General features: G+C 37.2%; 1 protein-coding gene across 4 annotated transcripts in view; it reads right to left on the reverse strand.

Moving 5' to 3' along the window:
* The window catches only part of gb (solute carrier family 7 member genderblind), a 197,498-nt gene that overhangs the window by 80,670 nt on the left and 99,117 nt on the right, over window positions 1-17,711 (reverse strand). For all 4 annotated transcript variants that reach the window (XM_089094183.1, XM_089094184.1, XM_089094181.1 and 1 more), the window contains exon 9: window positions 7,911-8,007. In XM_089094183.1, the coding sequence (XP_088950309.1) occupies window positions 7,911-8,007 (97 nt within the window). The remainder of the gene's footprint in view (window positions 1-7,910; window positions 8,008-17,711) is intronic.

Genomic DNA, 17,711 nt, shown 5'->3' on the forward strand with positions numbered 1-17,711 from the left:
GTGTCTGTGTGTGTGTGTCTGTGTGTGTGTGTCTCTGTGTGTGTGTGTCTCTGTGTGTGTGTCTCTCTGTGTGTGTCTCTCTCTGTGTGTGTGTGTGAGTGTGTGTCTCTGTTTTTTTTATATTTGTGTGTGTCTATGTGTGTGTGTCTATGTGTGTGTGTCTATGTTTGTGTGTGTGTGTGTGTGTGTGTCTCTGTGTCTGTGTGTGTGTCTCTGTGTGTGTGTCTCTGTGTGTGTGTCTGTGTGGGTCTCTGTGTGTGTGTGTGTGTGTCTGTGTGTTTCTGTATGGATGTTTTGGTGTTTGTGTTTTTATCTGTGTGTGAGTCTGTCTGTGTGTGTGTCTGCTTGTCTGTGTCTCTCTGTGTGTGTTTGTCTCTGTCTGTTTGTCTGTGTGTGTGTCTGTGTGTGTGTGTGTCTGTGTGTGTGTGTCTCTGTTTGTGTGTGTCTCTGTGTGTGTGTCTCTGTGTGTGTCTCTGTGTGTGTGTGTGTCTCTGTATGTGTGTCTCTGTGTGTGTGTCTCTGTGTGTGTGTCTCTGTGTGTGTGTCTCTGTGTCTGTGTCTCTGTGTGTGTGTCTCTTTGTGTGTGTGTCTGTGTGTGTTTCTGTCTCTGTGTGTCTGTCTCTGTGTGTTTGTCTGTGTCTCTATGTGTCTCTGTGTTTTTCTGTGTGCTTGTGTGTGTCTGTGTGTGTGTCTGTTTGTGTGAGTGTCTGTTTGTGTGTCTGTGTTTATGTGTCTGTGTGTGTTTGTCTGTGTTTGTTTGTGTCTGTGTGTGTGTCTCTGTGTGTGTGTCTGTGTGATTGTGTATCTGTTTGTTTTTCTCTGTGTGTGTGTCTCTGTGTGTTTGTCTCTGTGTGTGTCTCTCTGTGTGTTTGTCTCTGTATGTGTCTCTTTGGGTGAAACAGTTTGAGGCATTTTAGGCGATGATTTTAGAAAACAAAAGCAGAACTTTTAAAATCACAACAACTGAAGGTCAGTAAATAATTCCTTTGTGGGGCCCGGGGATGGCCTTTGGGGGTCTGGGTGGGCCTTTGGGGGCGCCAGTGATCCTTTGGGAGCTTTGGGAGGCCTTTGAGGACCGGGGGCTTCCTTCGGGGTTGGGTAGGAGGATTGGAACCCTTTGGGTTGGGTTAGAGGACCTCACAACACTGTTCAAATGAAACTTGTGTATTATAACGACCACAGAGTTTCACCATTAAATTCTCTTCGAAAATCTCTTCAAAAATCTTCTTTTAAAATGTCTCTATCTGTTTCGCCGAAATAGTTCCATAACCTGTCTAAAACGGTTCCGCCCAAATAATCCCTAAACACAAATTCAGCGTGTTCCTTTGTTATTGGCATCTCTACGCTAACGCATTTCAAATTAATAGGAAACCTTTTCGCGCGCTAAAACAATTCATCGCTAAGATGTTTCTTGCCTAATTGTTCCCATGGCCTTTGGTTATTAATCTCCTTTGGAGTTCGACCAGTAGAACTGTTCCCGAGGCAAAGACATTAATGATTTGGATCTATTCCTGGAGAAATGTTTCTAGGCGAAAATTTTTAAAGTCTGACAGATGATGTCATTGATTGATTGATCTGTCAAGAAAGGGGAAATTAATTTGTTGTTTCTAAGGGGAATTATTGATTCACGATAGGTGAATTGAGGTCGACAGCACAGGTGTTCCAAGGCTGATGTTGTTGTTGTTGTAAGTGCACGCTCTCAGCGAACATTATGTAAATCAAGTTCACAGGTGCTACTCGTGACAGGACCACGTGGTTTATGGTTTTCCAAGTGAGAAAGTTCCTGTTTTTCCACGTGAGAAATTTCATTTTTTTTCATTCTCCGGGAGAAAACCATAACCCACGTGGTCCTGTCACCCTGTTTTTCAAATTCTCACTGACACAACCATAAAACAGACATGAATTGCTGTTGACATCCATAAATGTGACAAAGTTCCTGTTTTTCAAATTCTCACTGACAAAAACCATTAAACATCCATGAAAAACATCAAATAAATCGAACAACACACATATCCATCCATTACAACATCCATAACTTTGACAAAATTCCTGTTTTTCAAATTCTCAGTGACAAAAAACCATAAACCACGTGGTTCTCGTGCCCAGATATGGTGTTAAAAAAAGTTGTAGGTGGCAGCAGGGGTGCCACATGGGAGTCGGACCCCCATCTCTACTGGCGGATCGACCTTACATGTCGGGATACAAAAAACAATAAATCAGTTTCTTGTAACAATTATCACCCGCCAACATCGTTAGCAATATCCAGATCTGGATGTGTGGATAGGGGATCTTAGAAATCTCAAGGCTATCTTCAACTGAAAACCTGCAGGATCGAGGAGGAGAGGTTTACACTGCAGATACCAGTCAGAGCTCCGTACTTTTAACATGTTTCTATAACTGGACTGAGAAGATGTGCTGGGATTAATAGGTTACCCAGAAGATTGGAAACTCCTTGGTGATGCCCTAGATGGCTAGATATAGGCAAAGAAACAATCTCAGGTAGTAAGGCAAGTAGTCCTTCCTCGATCCTCATTATCTCATCTTGTCAAGTCGTATACTCCCGTATTTCATTTTCAGCACGTCTTACGTGGGTATTATTTATACATTTCTCAGAGGATTCTACTCACCTCATAATATAATAATTAAAATTAACCAGAATTAAAAAAAAAATTACCCCTAAAGACTCTGATGTTGTACAGAAGAGTTGATAAATCCAGCGAAATCGTCTAGCGTAAAAAGGAATTTTCATGCAATTAGGTTTCACTGAAGATCGTTTCGGAATTTAATTTTTTTTTTCTTGGGCTTCCTCCTCAAATTAAAAAACTATTCAATCATTAAATTTCCAATGGTCGGTTGGGCCTGGAGAAGAAAAAGAGCGAAATTTCCCTTAATCCTGGAGAACCCAATCTTTAAAGACGTCAAGTGTCTGATATGGAGTCGTCTGCTTTTAGAAGGCGGAGTCACCTGAGCCCACAGAATTACTTTTCATCTCTTCAATAGCTAGATTTGCAAGACCGTCTTGATTGTAAAGTATATACAATATTTATTTACAGCAAGACAGCTATATGTTTATTTACAGCACAATTTTCGCAGAAATTTGCTCGTCCAGGAGGTAGGGCAAATTCGAAGTGCATAAAACACTATGTGAACAGTATTAAAAATCCAAGAAAAAATTGGAAACCATTAGGATGCACAATTTACAGATGAGGCTCTTAAAAAAAAATATTTTCCCTATGTAGGGGGAAGTAAAACGAACAGAAATCCTGGTCAATGCTCCTTATCATTTTTCCCCTAGTAAAAAAATAATATATTTTGAGCGTTTTCTCTTTATAAAGTTAACAAATCCAAAATTGCTGAGTCTCCCAGGCATAAATATCATTATATATTCAACAGTCGGTCAACTATTACCAACTCGTTTTTAGCAATGTTGGTTATTATAGCGATTAATTAAAAAATTTCTACTAAATATCTTTTACAAAAAAAAGTAAAGAACTCCACTAAACCGAAAATGAACAGAAAAAAACAAATAATTTACCAAGCATACAACTAAAATAAACTAGTATGAATAAATAAATGAAACCCAAAACGAACAGAAATTAAGATAAATAACTGAGCCAAACTCAAAACAGGCAAACATTAACATGAGTAGGGTTCGGAACCCCTAAGCTTTCTAAAAGGAAAAAAAATCTGCATTGTCAGTTTAATATACATTTGTTGATATTTATTCTTTAAAATCTTAATTAATTTTGGATTTCTCAAAGTTATAAAAGTGAAAACATCTAAAAGAATTCGAGATGTCTTATTGGCAACCAGCATACAAACAGTGTGTTTTGATTTAATTTTAAAGCAACATTTAGTTGTTAGGTATAATGGGCAAACTACATAACTGTGTGGGAATCACCCACCCAATAACCCTAGGGATATAGTAACTAGACCATTCAGTTATGCTGAACAAAATGGCTGTCTTAAAATTTTGACCGGAAGTGTCTGGAAAATTATGAGCTAAAGAGGAGGGCTGATTGCCCTCCAATCAATTTTGAGGGCACTTGAATTTTTAATGTTCAACCAAATTAGCTTCTTCAAAATATCAATGATGCTACTAGCTATGATAGAGCATCGCTGCCTATGTCCTATATTGCTTATATGCCCTTTTAATACCTGCATGCACATAGGTTTTTCGTTTAATTGAAACTCCTCCTAAACTTTCCCTAAAAGTTTCAACTTAATGACATTTATCTCGTTAGTCAAACAGTTCGTGGTAACGAACTGTAAGTAAGGAGCGACCCGGCTCAATGGTAACCGAAACTCTAAAAAACGGAATTTTGGTACCAATAGATACATCAAAAGAATCAGATTTTAATACTGATTTCAAATAAATAAGTTTCATCAAGTTTAGTCTTACCCATCGGAAGTTACGCACCAGAGAATATTTGTCTGATTTTCGAAAAAAGGGGAAAAGACCCCCTAAAAGTGATAGAACCTTAATGAAATTCACACCATCATATTCAGCGTATCAGAGAAACCTACTGTAGAGGTTTCAAGCTCCTATTTACAAAAATGTGGAATTTTGCATTTTTTGCCAGAAGAAAGATCACGGGTGCGTGTTTATTTGTTGTTGTTTTTTTTCTTTTCCCCAGGGGTAATCGTATTGACCCAGTGGTCCTAGAATATCGTAAGAGGGCTCATTGGAACGGAAATTAAAAGTTCTAGTGCCCGTTTTAAGTGACCAAAAAAAATGGAGGGCAACTAGGCCCCCTCCCACGCTCATTTTTTTCTCAAAGTCACCCAATTAAAATTTTGAGATAGCCATTGTGTTTAGCATAGTCGAAAATCTAATAAATTTGTCTTTTAAGATGACTTAATCCCCCACTGTTCCCTGGGGAAGGGCTGCAAGTTATGAACTTTGCCCATTGCTTACATATAGTATTGGTTATTGGTAAGTATACAGACATTTTCAGGAAGTATTTTTTTCTGGTGGGGGGGGGGGGGGGGATGGAGGAGGGGGTTACTCGGGAGAATCTTTCCGTGGAAGATGTTTCTTTGGGGTAAGGGACATTTCTATGAAGGGGGCGCCGGATTTCCAAGCATTATTTAAAAAACGATCAGAAATTAAATTTTAAAAAAACAAGTTCTTTCAACTGAAAGTAAGAAGCAACATTAGAACTTAAAACGAAGAGAAATTATTACGTATATGAGGGGGTTCTCCCCCAAGTCAATACTTCGCTCTTTACGCTACAGTTTTGTTTTTTTAGTGCTTTCAAAAGAGCTATCTATTATAACTAAAAGGCCTTGGTGCTTCAGGGGTGTATTAATCAAAAATTTTTTGAACTTTTAACGTAAAGAGCGTGGTATTGACTAAGGGGAGAACCGCATCACATGCGTAATAATATATTCGTAATAAAAAAAAACAATAAAAAAAACAATCGATACGGTTCAATAGTAAGCGAAACATTTAAAAACGGAACTTTTATGTAAATAAATGTATCAAAATAATGGGCTTATAATGCTGATTCTAAATATATGAATTTTATTAAGTTTAGTATTACTCATCAAAGGCTACGAGCCTCAGAAAACTCACCTGATTTTTTAAAGAGGGGGGAAACATCCTCTAAAAGTGAAAATTTTTAATGAAAATCACTCCGTCAGATTCAGCGTATCAGAAAACCCTATAACATAGGTTTCAAGCTCATATCTGCAAAAATCTGCAACTTTGTGTTTTTTGCCAGAAGAAAAATATACGAATATAGAAGTTCGTTACTTAAGTTAATTTGTTAATTACGTCAGAACAAAATTTAGAGACATCAATTTAGAAAAAGAAAAGTAAAAATTTTATTAAAATTTTGTTTACTTATTAAGTGACGTCGAAACAAAATCAAAGCTTAATTAACTAAAGAAAGATCAGAAATTAAATAAAAAAAAACATGTTTTTTCAACTGAAAGTAAGAAGTGCCTTTAGAGTTAAAACTGAACAGAAATTATTCTGTATATGAGAGGGCTGTCCCCTCCTCAACGCCTCGCTCTTTACGCTAAAGTTTGACTCTGTCTCACAACTTTATTTTTTAAAACAATAAAAAACTTTAGCGTAAAGAGCGAGGCGTTGAGGAGGGGACAGCCCTTTTTATATACGGTATAATTTCTGTTCGTTTTAAATTTTAATGTCGCTCCTTACTTTCAGTTTAAAAAACTTGTTATTTTTATTTAATTACAGTAAGCGTAGAAGCAGTATTAAATGACTACACACAGTGTCTTCTGGCTAGCTCAAAATTCGCAACCTATGAAGGTATGAATGTGAAATTTTCAGAGAATGTTTCTGTTGTACGGAGGATTCAATTTCCAGTCGAATAAGCCCTTTTGAAGCTTCTACTACAACACTTTCTATAAAAACCTTTTATGCCTCAAGGACACAACCATTAAATACATAGTTTTCGGACCTTTCAACTACGTTGAACAAAATGGCTATCTCCTAATTTTGATTGTCTGTATTGGGGGAAAGGGTGGGGCTGGGAGGGGGGTTAGTTGCCCTCCAATCCCTTTCGACTATTAAAAAGGGCACTCGCCCTTCCAATGTCCAATGGAATGAGCCCTTTTTGAAGTTTCTACGGCAATTCCTTTGATACAAAGTGCCCTGGTCTAAACCCCCCCCTCAAACAAATAATAATAATACATTTTGCCAACATCCTTCTTTACTTAGGCAGTGCTTTTTTTTATTATGGTGAATAAAACACACTGCTGAAAATAAAAATTTTTTCAGCAAAGCACAAATGAGTCTCTGGTCTTTAGTAGGCTTAAGGGCCCTAATCCTTCTCCTGGTTGTTGCAACTTCTCTTAATTTTAAGTTTGAATTCATTATCCGTTGCAATTTTTGTTCGTGTTGGTCTCATTTATTGATTCATGGTTATTTCTGTTTGTTTGAAATTTGAATTATTATTCCCCTTTATGTCTGGTCATCTTTGGTAAAAAAAAAATCCTTCACAATGGGAAGTTTATGCCCATGCTCCATGCATGAACTAAATTAGTTTAACTTTCGATCATTCTGATTAGATGATAAAGATGATCAGATAATAAAATCGTTTAATGGCGTGTCATCTTCAAGATTATATAAAGGCAGAACTACGACAAGGAAACACTGTTTTTTCCTTTTTTTTAGCTGATTTTTTTCTCAGAGAATTGACAGAAAAAAAAAAATCTATGTTATGTTAATACAAGACTTAATAGGAAAACTACTAGAGGTGAGTAGTGTAATCAAAACTTATCTCTGGAGAGAATGCAAACACTTAAGATAATTATGAGAATCATCTTTTCGAGGTTTAGAGTCTCGAAATTAAAATTAACTGTACATTTTTCCCTCTAAATGCAGGTGACATGGAATAGTTCAAAGATATTTGTATGGGAGGCTTCAAGTGAACTTGTATTTAATGTATAAGTTACACTGTACAGTTTAAAGATATTTCTATGGGGCTTAAGATGTGTGGATTTCCCCTCCCCCGTTGTTGTATACTATTTGTCCTCACAAACATTGCCTCTACGAAGCTGAGTTTTGTTTAATGATGAAATGAGTCAGTTACAAAGAAAAGAATTCAGTGAATTCATAAAGATAGAATTCAGTGATAATTATGCTGAATTCTATCTTTCAGCTAAACAATTAATAGGTTCTTCTATTTCGAAGAATAATGCACGACTGGTATGTAATCCCAGCTATGCATTATCTTTTAGATTCATGAAATTAATTAAGAAATTTCTGAGAGTGTTGTTGTTTCCACAATAATGATTTCTTCTCTAACAGAAAGAATTCGAAGGAATTTAACCCACATCTATTAATATGGATAAAAATTTCAAAGGCAATAAAGAAAATTTTAATTAAAGGTATTTAACAAAATGTTGTTCAGCGAAGAAAAAATCTGGTTACTTACCAAAAACACTAATGATGGAACTGGTGTGTATTTTTTCATGTTAATTAGTGCTAGCATTTCCGGGAAATGGCCCTCTCGTGCTCCAACAAAACACAACCTTTAAAAAAGAAACTTGTAAACGATCAATAATGCAATTTAAGAGAACAATTTGAAGACACAAATAAGAGTCAAGAGACTCTTAGTTGAATCTTAGTTAATCTTGTCAAGCTACCATGCTACTAACAGTGTGAGTAGAATTTATAGGTTTCTTGTCGTAGGTCTTTTATGGGTAGGTCTTTTTAATATAAAAAATCAATGTTTCGAGGGGTCTGTCTAACATTCTTCTTAGGAAAAATTAGGCTTTGAACCTATTCCAGAGATGCCCACTCTCGAAGATGTTTGAAATGGACAAGGATTTTGAAATTGTTTTCACAAAGATGCAAAAATGGTACATTTTGAAACAAATAATATATACGGGCTTGGAGATTTGGGGGGTGGAGGCAATTTTTGTGATTTCCTCGATGTTATATGCGCACTAGAGGACATCTTAGCACAATACCTTAGTACTTGATAGAGTATTAGATGTGGCAAGCTTGAATATATGTGATTCTCTGACGCATTGGCATAATTATTGTGTTATTCCTTAATTTTATGTCATGAGCTGGCAAATCAGCAATTTCAGTTGAATTAAGAAATTCTGGCACGAATTCAATTCCTCCTTCCAGTTTATCATTCAAAATAACATAACTTTTGTAGGATGTGAATTCTTCTGGGAGGTGATCGACAATCTCAGCATTAGTTTTACTTATTTCTTTTTTGAGCTACCCTGAAATAGCGTGCTCCTTCATTCAATTGTAATTTTGATTTATTTGCAAAAACTTCCCATGCGATTCATCTTGCTCGTTGTCGCATGTCTTCTAGCCGCAGATTTTTGTTGTCCATCATTATTGTTGGTAATTCGTTGTGATTCTCGTTTTCGCAAGTCTTCAAAGCGCCAATTTTGTTGCACATTATTTTCGTGTGCGATACGTTCTGAAGCTCATGCCTTCTTTCCGTTATAATTTTGGTTACTTTGTGAATGCTTCCGATTTGATTGATCATACTCATTGTCGCATGTCTTCTAACTGCATATTTTTGCGAATCATTTTCGTTTGCTATTCGTTTCTCCCTGTCACTTTTCATCCAACCGCAGTTTTCGTTGTGTATCATTTCCGTTTCCCATTTGTTGTGATGCTCGTTGTCGCAAGTCTTCTCAGCGTACGTTTTGTTGTGTATTATTTCCGTTTGTGATTCATTGTCATTCTCACTATTGCTTCTCTTTTAACCGCAGATTTCATCACGTGTCATTTTTTGTGATTCGATGTGATTCTCGAAGTCGCTTGTCTTCTAGCCGCAGATTTGGTTCTGCATCATTTCCATTTAGGATTCGTTCTTTTGTTCGTTGTCACATGTCTTCTAACAATAGATTTCGTTGAGCTTCATTTTCGTTCATCATTACCTCAGACATTTTTTCCCATGCCTTTTGCTTTAGCTCTTTGGGTTCATTCGTTATCTTGCATAGTTTCACATGTATCAAAGATACCAAAAGCGTCATACTCATAGATATGTCTTTAAATGCATTTAAATGTCACGTCATTCGCATTAAAAATCTTTTCCAAAATTATGGCTCTAAACGAATTTTCTCTCTAGTCTCTTTTTTATCTCGCATTTGTCAAGATATTTTCTCCTTTTTTTTTTTTTTTTTTACTAGTTCATTTTACTTGTTCGCCGATTAAGGCTCTTTGATACCTAAAGAGTGACTATATTTTCCATTATAAGCTGCTTAAGTTTGCGAGGCCAAACTATTCAGAATTGATTGGGCGGTCTTGCCATAACTTGTATGGCTTTAATGGAAGATACGAATAAACGACAGAAAACTAAAAGATGGCACCTGCTTTCTCGGAAATCTTGGAAAAACCATTTAATTTCTCCTGTTTTTTCCAAGAGATAGATATATCCAGCTTGAATTATTATTATTATTAATACTATTTTATTTATAACCCACTTACAATGGAAAAATAGTGGAGTAATAAAGAAAAGAGAGAAAGAAAAAAAAATCACCGATTAAGGAGAAAAGTAAAAAAAGGTAAAAAAAACATTTAATTTCTCCTGTTTTCTCCAAGACATAGATATATCCAGCTTGAATTATTATTATTATTATTATTAATATTTTATTTATAACCCACTTACAATGGAAAAATAGTGGAGCAATAAAGAAAAGAAAGAAAGAAAAAAAGAATCACCGATTAAGGTAAAAAGTAAAAAAAAGGTAAAAAAAAACATTTAATTTCTCCTGTTTTTTCCATGAGATAGATATATCCAGCTTGAATTAATATTATTATTATTATTATTATTTAATTTATAACCCACTTACAATGGACAAATAGTGGAGTAATAAAGAAAAGAAAGAAAGAAAAAATTCACTACAAAAATGACAAATAACTAAACAAGAATATCAAACAGCACCAAACAACCGGATGAGGCGATGATGAGGGCCCAGCCTTAAGCACGCATCAAAAGTAATTACTTGTTGATGATGGTGCAGAATACGCATAATGTCAGTAGCACCAAACTGAGCGATTATTTTTCTTTTAGGGTAGGAACGTGGCAAATAAAGGGGATATTCGCAGCACCGGGAATAAGGAATGTGGATTAGATTCAGATCACTTTCTCGAAACAGAGGGTAATATCCAGACACAAGAAGTACAGCATGATCACAAAAAGTCGAGTAAAATTTCGCGAGACCGCCCCTATTATAACGACCACGATTAGCAACTATCTTAGCATAACCCGTTTTTAATTTTTCTTTAATATCAGATACAGTTTTCGCTGTAGAGTTGAAACTGAATCACGTACCGAAATCCCAAGCCACCTGAGACTAGAAGCACGGGGAATAAGAAAAAGACGGCAATTTAAATATCCCGTACCAAACCTATCATTAAAAGACAAATATTCACATTTGGCAATTATTTGGGGATAAATCAATTTTTCAAGAGAAGAACGGACCTTATTAACACTCTACTTTGCTAACTCAACTTTCGACCGACTAATAAATAGCCGATTGTCGGCGTATCCAAAGTAAGAGTACAGGGCCTTGAATGAACGACACTGCCGAACGCTTTGGACACATCAAGTGCACATATATGCAGAACTTGTCTCTTAACGGTAGCATCTCTTAAAAGAACTGAAAGGGCTCGATGCACATGCTCGCAACCAATTCGTTATTTAAACCCAAACTGATTTGCATCATAGTTAACTAAATCAATAACATGAGGTAATAAAATATACTGAAATAACTTGCTAATATTACATGCGACAGTTATAGGCTAAATATGTCAGTAGGCTAAATATGCTAAATATGTCAGTAGGCTAAGTAGGCTAAATATTTAAGTAGTATGCTAAATATGTCACTGAGTTATATATTTCTGTATATAACTTATATGCCTAGTCAGTGAGTTACACATATTTATAAGTAGTAGGATAAATCTGTCACTCAGTTATATATTTCTGTATATAACTTATATAGGCCTAGTCTGTGAGTTACACATATTTATAAGTAGTAGGTTAAATATGTCACTGAGTTATATATTTCTGTATATAACTTATATAGGCCTAGTCAGTGATTTATGTATATTTATAAGTAGTAGGTTAAATATGCCACTGAGTTATGGCCTTTGCAAAACAAAAGTGATCCGTTTATCTGGCCTCCCCCTGGCCATTCAGCGTGTCCCCAGGTGGCGATAGGGGAACGCTCTACAGATATGTAGGGTACCTCCATAGAAGGCATGGACCAGGGGGGGACCTTGTCCCAGGATGTTCATAATAGAATTTGGGGCACTCTCGCCCGGGGTCATAAAGACAGGCGGAAGAGGACGAAGGACCCTTAAATGTACACTCAATAGGGCCCACCGGTGTATCAACAAGTTTCATGAGTTGCAAACTTTCCCCCAGTAATGGGCTAAATTGCATGGTGATGCAGTACACCATCGCGGGAAGATCTTCTATAGGAGGACAACTGCGGCAGGGCGTAAGATCCAGATCTATGGACAGCGGCCTCTGCAAAGGGCTGCCTCGACCATTTTGGGGTACCTGCAAGACTGGGGACCTTTCGATCAACTTTATTCCCGCTTGAGGAGTGGTGCCCGTCGATGAAACTATAGCCTAGTAAACGACACAGCACTCGCATGGGATCCTGATTAATGGACAATTCTTCTGGGATTGGTATGTTTTGATGGGCGTCTTTGGGCTGAAAAACCTCTTCCTAGCTAATTTATCTTTTACGGGTTGCCTCCCCGTAGTATCATAATATTTGTAGGTATGAATATAAAATGAGTCGGAGGTTATAGGCTTGAGATTGTCTGTGCAGAATTTTGACTCTTTTTGATGGAAGAACATCGCCAAGTGCTGAGAACCATTTTGTTACTAAGAGGGGTCCAGGATTGCACAAACCCTCCATTCAACTGGAGGTCACAGGGGCTTCTTGCTGTCTGGTCCTAAGCCGGCTTAAGCACTTCGGTGTAGACTTGAGAAGATATGTGATCCCCGTCCTGCACTGGTATCCGGGATCATTGCTTTTCCTGAGGCGAAACAAATTTCAATGATTTAAAGAACATGAAAGTTGGAACTTGGAATGTTACGACGTTGAAAAATGACTATCGTATCGGCATTTTGACTGAAGAATTCAGACGATTGGAACTGGACTTATTAGTAGTTTTAGAAACTCATATCCCAGGGGTAGAAGTATAAAATTAGGTGATATAGAATTTGTTTACTCAGGTAGGAAGGATGGGTTATAGAGACAGGGATAAGATCTCATGATGACTAAGGAAATCGCTAAGTCTTTAAGGCAAGGGATTAATGCTAGAAAACTAATTGTTCATTTCATAACTAAAAAGTGTAGAGTATTAGTTATATTAGTATACGGCCCTGTAGAACCGACTGACGGAGATACTAGTGACTCAGATGAATTTTACTTACAGTTACAGGAGCAAATAGGCAGGGTCCCATGTAGAAATATTATGTTATTGCTGGTATATTTTAACGCCCAGGTTGGTAGAAATAAGGATAGATGGTATCCCAGCTTAGGTAAAGTTGGTGTAGGAAAAGAAAACAGTAATGGATACAGACTTTTGCAATTTTGTAGGTATAACAATCTAGTTATAACCAACACGGTGTTTGGTCATAAAATGGCTCATAAGTTAACATGGTATTCAAGTGATGGTAAAACAGCAAACCTTATTGATTATGTTATAGTAAACCGAAGACTGGGAGGGTCAATACAAGCTACTAGGGTATATAGGAGTGCTGTTATTGATGTTAAAAGTAAAGATCACCATCTAGTATTGTCAAGGGTTAATTTAAAGCTGAAATATCGGAAGGGTAATTACCTCCCGGGAAGTTATGATGTTAGTAGACTCCAGGATAAGAATTTGAGAGACACTTTCCAGTAATCGTTGAGTACTAAACTTGAGAGTATAAAATTTGATAATGTGGAAGATGGTGGGAATAAGTTTAAAAAAATAATTTGTTAAGTTGCTGAAGGTGCCTTAGGGAAGAAAGCTAGAACTGCAGCTAAGAATATTAGTGAAAAAGCTTTATGTTTAATAGAAAGGAGAAAGAACTTGTACAAGAATTATCTGAGTGATAGATCGCATGAAAAAAAAAGAAATGTAAAGAAAGTGGTGAAAGCATTGAAATATGAATTAAGGAGGTGTGAAGTGGAGGCCATGGATAAAATTGCCGAGGATTTAGAAGATGCAGCTAGAGGGCATAATAGTAAAATATTGTACTGGCACGTTAACAAATTGAGAGGTAGTAGTCAATCCGGACTTGTCCCAGTTAAAGATACGAATGGGGTGGCAATTAGCGATAAGGAAAAAGCTAAAGCGAGATGGGCCGAACATTTTGATAATTTGCTTAACCGAGATAGAGTTGCAGTAAAAAATATATAGGAAAATGAAATAGTTTGTGATACCTTGGATGTGAAGTAAGAATTTTTTTTGTGAGGAGGAATTAGAAACAGTACTAAAAGGATTAAAGAATAATAAGGCTCCAGGTGCTGATAGGGTAGTAAATGAGTTTCTTAAATATGGTGGCTCTGAGGTTAGAAATAAGTTATTGAAGATTATGAATATGATTTTTGAAAAAGGGGAAGGACCTTACGATTTTAGGAAAACTTTACTTAAGCCAATTTATAAGAAAGGTGATAGAAGTGAGTCTGGTAATTATTGAGGCATTAGTCTGGTCTCTGTAGGTAGCAAATTGCTTAGTAATATGATACTTTTTAGACTGAGAGATGCCATAAAAAAAGTTTTAAGGGAAGAGCAGTGCGGTTTTAGAAAAGGTAGAGGATGTGTTGACCAAATTTTCACTCTTAGGTTAATAATTGAGAAGTGCCTAAGTTTTCAACCACCTTTGGTCCTCAGTTTTATAGATTATGAGCAAGCGTTCGATTCTGTTGATAGAGGAGCTTTAGTAAAGGTTTTATCCTTGTATGGTAAACCAGACAAATACATTAAAGTAATTAGTCTTATGTACGAGAATAACACTGCTGCGGTTAAGGTAGAAAATGAAGTTAGCGGCTGGTTTTGTATTAAATCAGGAGTTAAGCAAGGTTGTGTTCTATCCCCCTTTATATGGATTATTTAGATGGACTTTGTTTTAAGAAGCACAGGAAAGGCAATGGGAGACCACGGAATCAAAATGGGGAGGAAAGAGTCTCCTGGACTTGTATTATGCTGATGATTTAAGCATCCTAGATGAAAGTGTGAGCAAAATGAATGAAGTTTTAGAGGTTTTGCGAGTTCAGGGTGCTAGTATTGGTTTGAAAATTAATGTTAGGAAGACTAAGTCACTAAGGCTAGGAATAAGTAAAGATGAAAAGTTGACACTTGGTAATGAAAACATTGAGCAGGGTGGAAGCTTTATTTATCTTAGTAGCATCGTTAGTAGTGATAGTGGGAACAGTGAAAATACTGAATATAGAATAGCCAAGGCTCAGGGTGTTTTTTTCCCAGTTAAAAAAGAGTCTGGAAGAATGGGAAAAAAAGTCGGCAAACCAAGAATAGAATATTAGAAGCTAGAGTGATGACAGTGGTCAAATATGGCACTGAAGCATGGACGCTCTGAAAAGTGGATGAAGATTTGCTAGATGTTTTCTAGAGAAATTGCTTACGGATTGTTCTGGGTACCCGGCTGACTGACCGTATTTCAAAAAATAGGCTGTACGAAAAATGTGGTTCAATACCGCTTTCTAGGGCTATAATGAAAGAAAGGTTGAGGTGGTTAGGGCATGTTGTGCGGATGAAGGATGACAGATTGCCGAAGATTGTTCTTTTCGGCCAACCATCTAGGGCTAAACGGAAAGCAGGTCGTCCCCGTCTGGGGTGGGAGGACGTCATAAAGACAGATTTAAAGGAAATGGGAACTTCGTGGGCGGGTGTAAAAAGGGAGGCTTTGAACAGATTGGGGTGGAGGAGGAGCATGCGTAGCTGTGTTGGCCTCAGGCGGCTTGGTGCTGTGATGAGTTGTTAGTAGTAGTAGTAGTGTCGGCCTGCAGGACGAAAGAATAATCTGTTGTGATTCCCATCCCGTAGTATTAAATCTATTCATCAGAAGTTTTCTACTGCCTTTAATTTTTTATCTTATTCTTGATTTTAAATGTCTGGTTAAAATCTTTAAGAGTAATGAGATTGGTTCTTGTTAAAACAGATCTGCCTAAAAACACTCTCTTTCTCTCTCTCTCTCTCTCTCTCTCTCTCTCTCTCTCTCTCTCTCTCTCTCTCTCTCTCTCTCTCTCTCTCTCTCTCTCTCTCTCTCTCTCTCTCTCTCTCTCTCTCTCTCTCTCTCTCTCTCTCTCTCTCTCTCTCTCTCTCTCTCTCTCTCTCTCTCTCTCTCTCTCTCTCTCTCTCTCTCTCTCTCTCTCTCTCTCTCTCTCTCTCTCTCTCTCTCTCTCTCTCTCTCTCTCTCTCTCTCTCTCTCTCTCTCTCTCTCTCTCTCTCTCTCTCTCTCTCTCTCTCTCTCTCTCTCTCTCTCTCTCTCTCTCTCTCTCTCTCTCTCTCTCTCTCTCTCTCTCTCTCTCTCTCTCTCTCTCTCTCTCTCTCTCTCTCTCTCTCTCTCTCTCTCTCTCTCTCTCTCTCTCTCTCTCTCTCTCTCTCTCTCTCTCTCTCTCTCTCTCTCTCTCTCTCTCTCTCTCTCTCTCTCTCTCTCTCTCTCTCTCTCTCTCTCTCTCTCTCTCTCTCTCTCTCTCTCTCTCTCTCTCTCTCTCTCTCTCTCTCTCTCTCTCTCTCTCTCTCTCTCTCTCTCTCTCTCTCTCTCTCTCTCTCTCTCTCTCTCTCTCTCTCTCTCTCTCTCTCTCTCTCTCTCTCTCTCTCTCTCTCTCTGTTCTTTCTTAATAATTTTTCGGTTATTGTTTAAAATGCATCTTCCCTAACTTTTCAGGCCTTGGAGCCTTTATGAAGATCTGTAGCTTTAATTGCCTGATTACATTTTTTATTGGTTAATATGTTTTATCCTACGAAGAGAGGTTACACAGACGTGGATCCAGACTTAACTTAATGGGGAGAATATCCATATTTTAAATGGAACAGACAATGTATAGCCTAAGAGCATAATGTATTATGTTTTTGACAATTTTATATAAAGCAATAAATAGGATATTGGGTGTAACAGTTTTAAGGATCTAGATGATATTATGTTAAAAGCCCCGTGTAAAAACGATATGAGATAATACTAATGTTCGGATGAGAGAGTGATAGACTTTACCACTACCAATCCCCTCTGGATCTGTTTCCGAAGTGAGCAGGACTAATTCCTTCGCTGAATGTTTATCATAAGGACTTCTTATGAAACCTCTGAAATGGGCCAGTAAATGTACTTTCGAAGCTATATGCATCCCTCTCTCCCCTCAAAATAAGGTCCAGTGGACCTTTCATAGTAGCTTATGTGTAACTATACAAAACAAATTAGCCAGCCTTTAGTGTAATCAAATAAACTGTCTACAGTAAACCTTCATTTTGTATATTTTAGGTCTTAATGCCTGAATTTTGAAGATGTTATATTCATTGAACAAATTATACTCCTAGAAGATGCCCCCTCCCCCATTTTTCAGGTAAGCATTAAAATGTGACCTTTTATTCTTCACTGTAAATACTTCCAAAATAAGAGTGGAAGTATTTTCCCTTACCATCTATGTCTTACCTTTAGCCTGAGTAAATTCTTGAAAACAATAGGATGGTAGGGGTAAATTCACACTCCATTTTAATCTTATGGGCTTCTTGTGCAAAAGCAACAAAATATTTTGACCTTAAAAATACACTTTGATTTTCCTGACATCCCCTCCATTCTGGACAGCATACACTAATTTCCGCACCCTCATCCGATAGCTGGTGCGAATTGTAAAAGATAGATAGCAATGCTGCATAAACGTTCATTTAGTACGAGTATGGACAGCATTTATGTTTAGGGACGAATATGCAGTATTGCGTCTGAAACTGGAGTGCTGTTTATGTTACATTTCGATAGTTCAAAGCCAATTGGCTATCTCAGAAACTTTGCTTGATAGTATTTCGACCCAGTTTATGCTAAAGTTTACATTTTGCTTCACAAATTTCAGGAATGGGTAAATATATTTAGTACGATCTGTAACTCTTAGGCTATGACTTACGCTTTTTTAACAGCTCTAAACTGACTCTCTAACTCAAAATTATCTCTCACGATTTTTCAGCCCAGTTTAGGTCAAACGTTTCCATTGAGGAACATAATGGCTGAAATCAAGACTTCCTT

The sequence above is a fragment of the Artemia sp. Qi Xiang Cuo genome, chromosome 9 (assembly GCF_049724085.1).
Source record: "Artemia sp. Qi Xiang Cuo chromosome 9, ASM4972408v1, whole genome shotgun sequence".
Lineage (NCBI taxonomy): Eukaryota > Metazoa > Arthropoda > Branchiopoda > Anostraca > Artemiidae > Artemia > Artemia sp. Qi Xiang Cuo.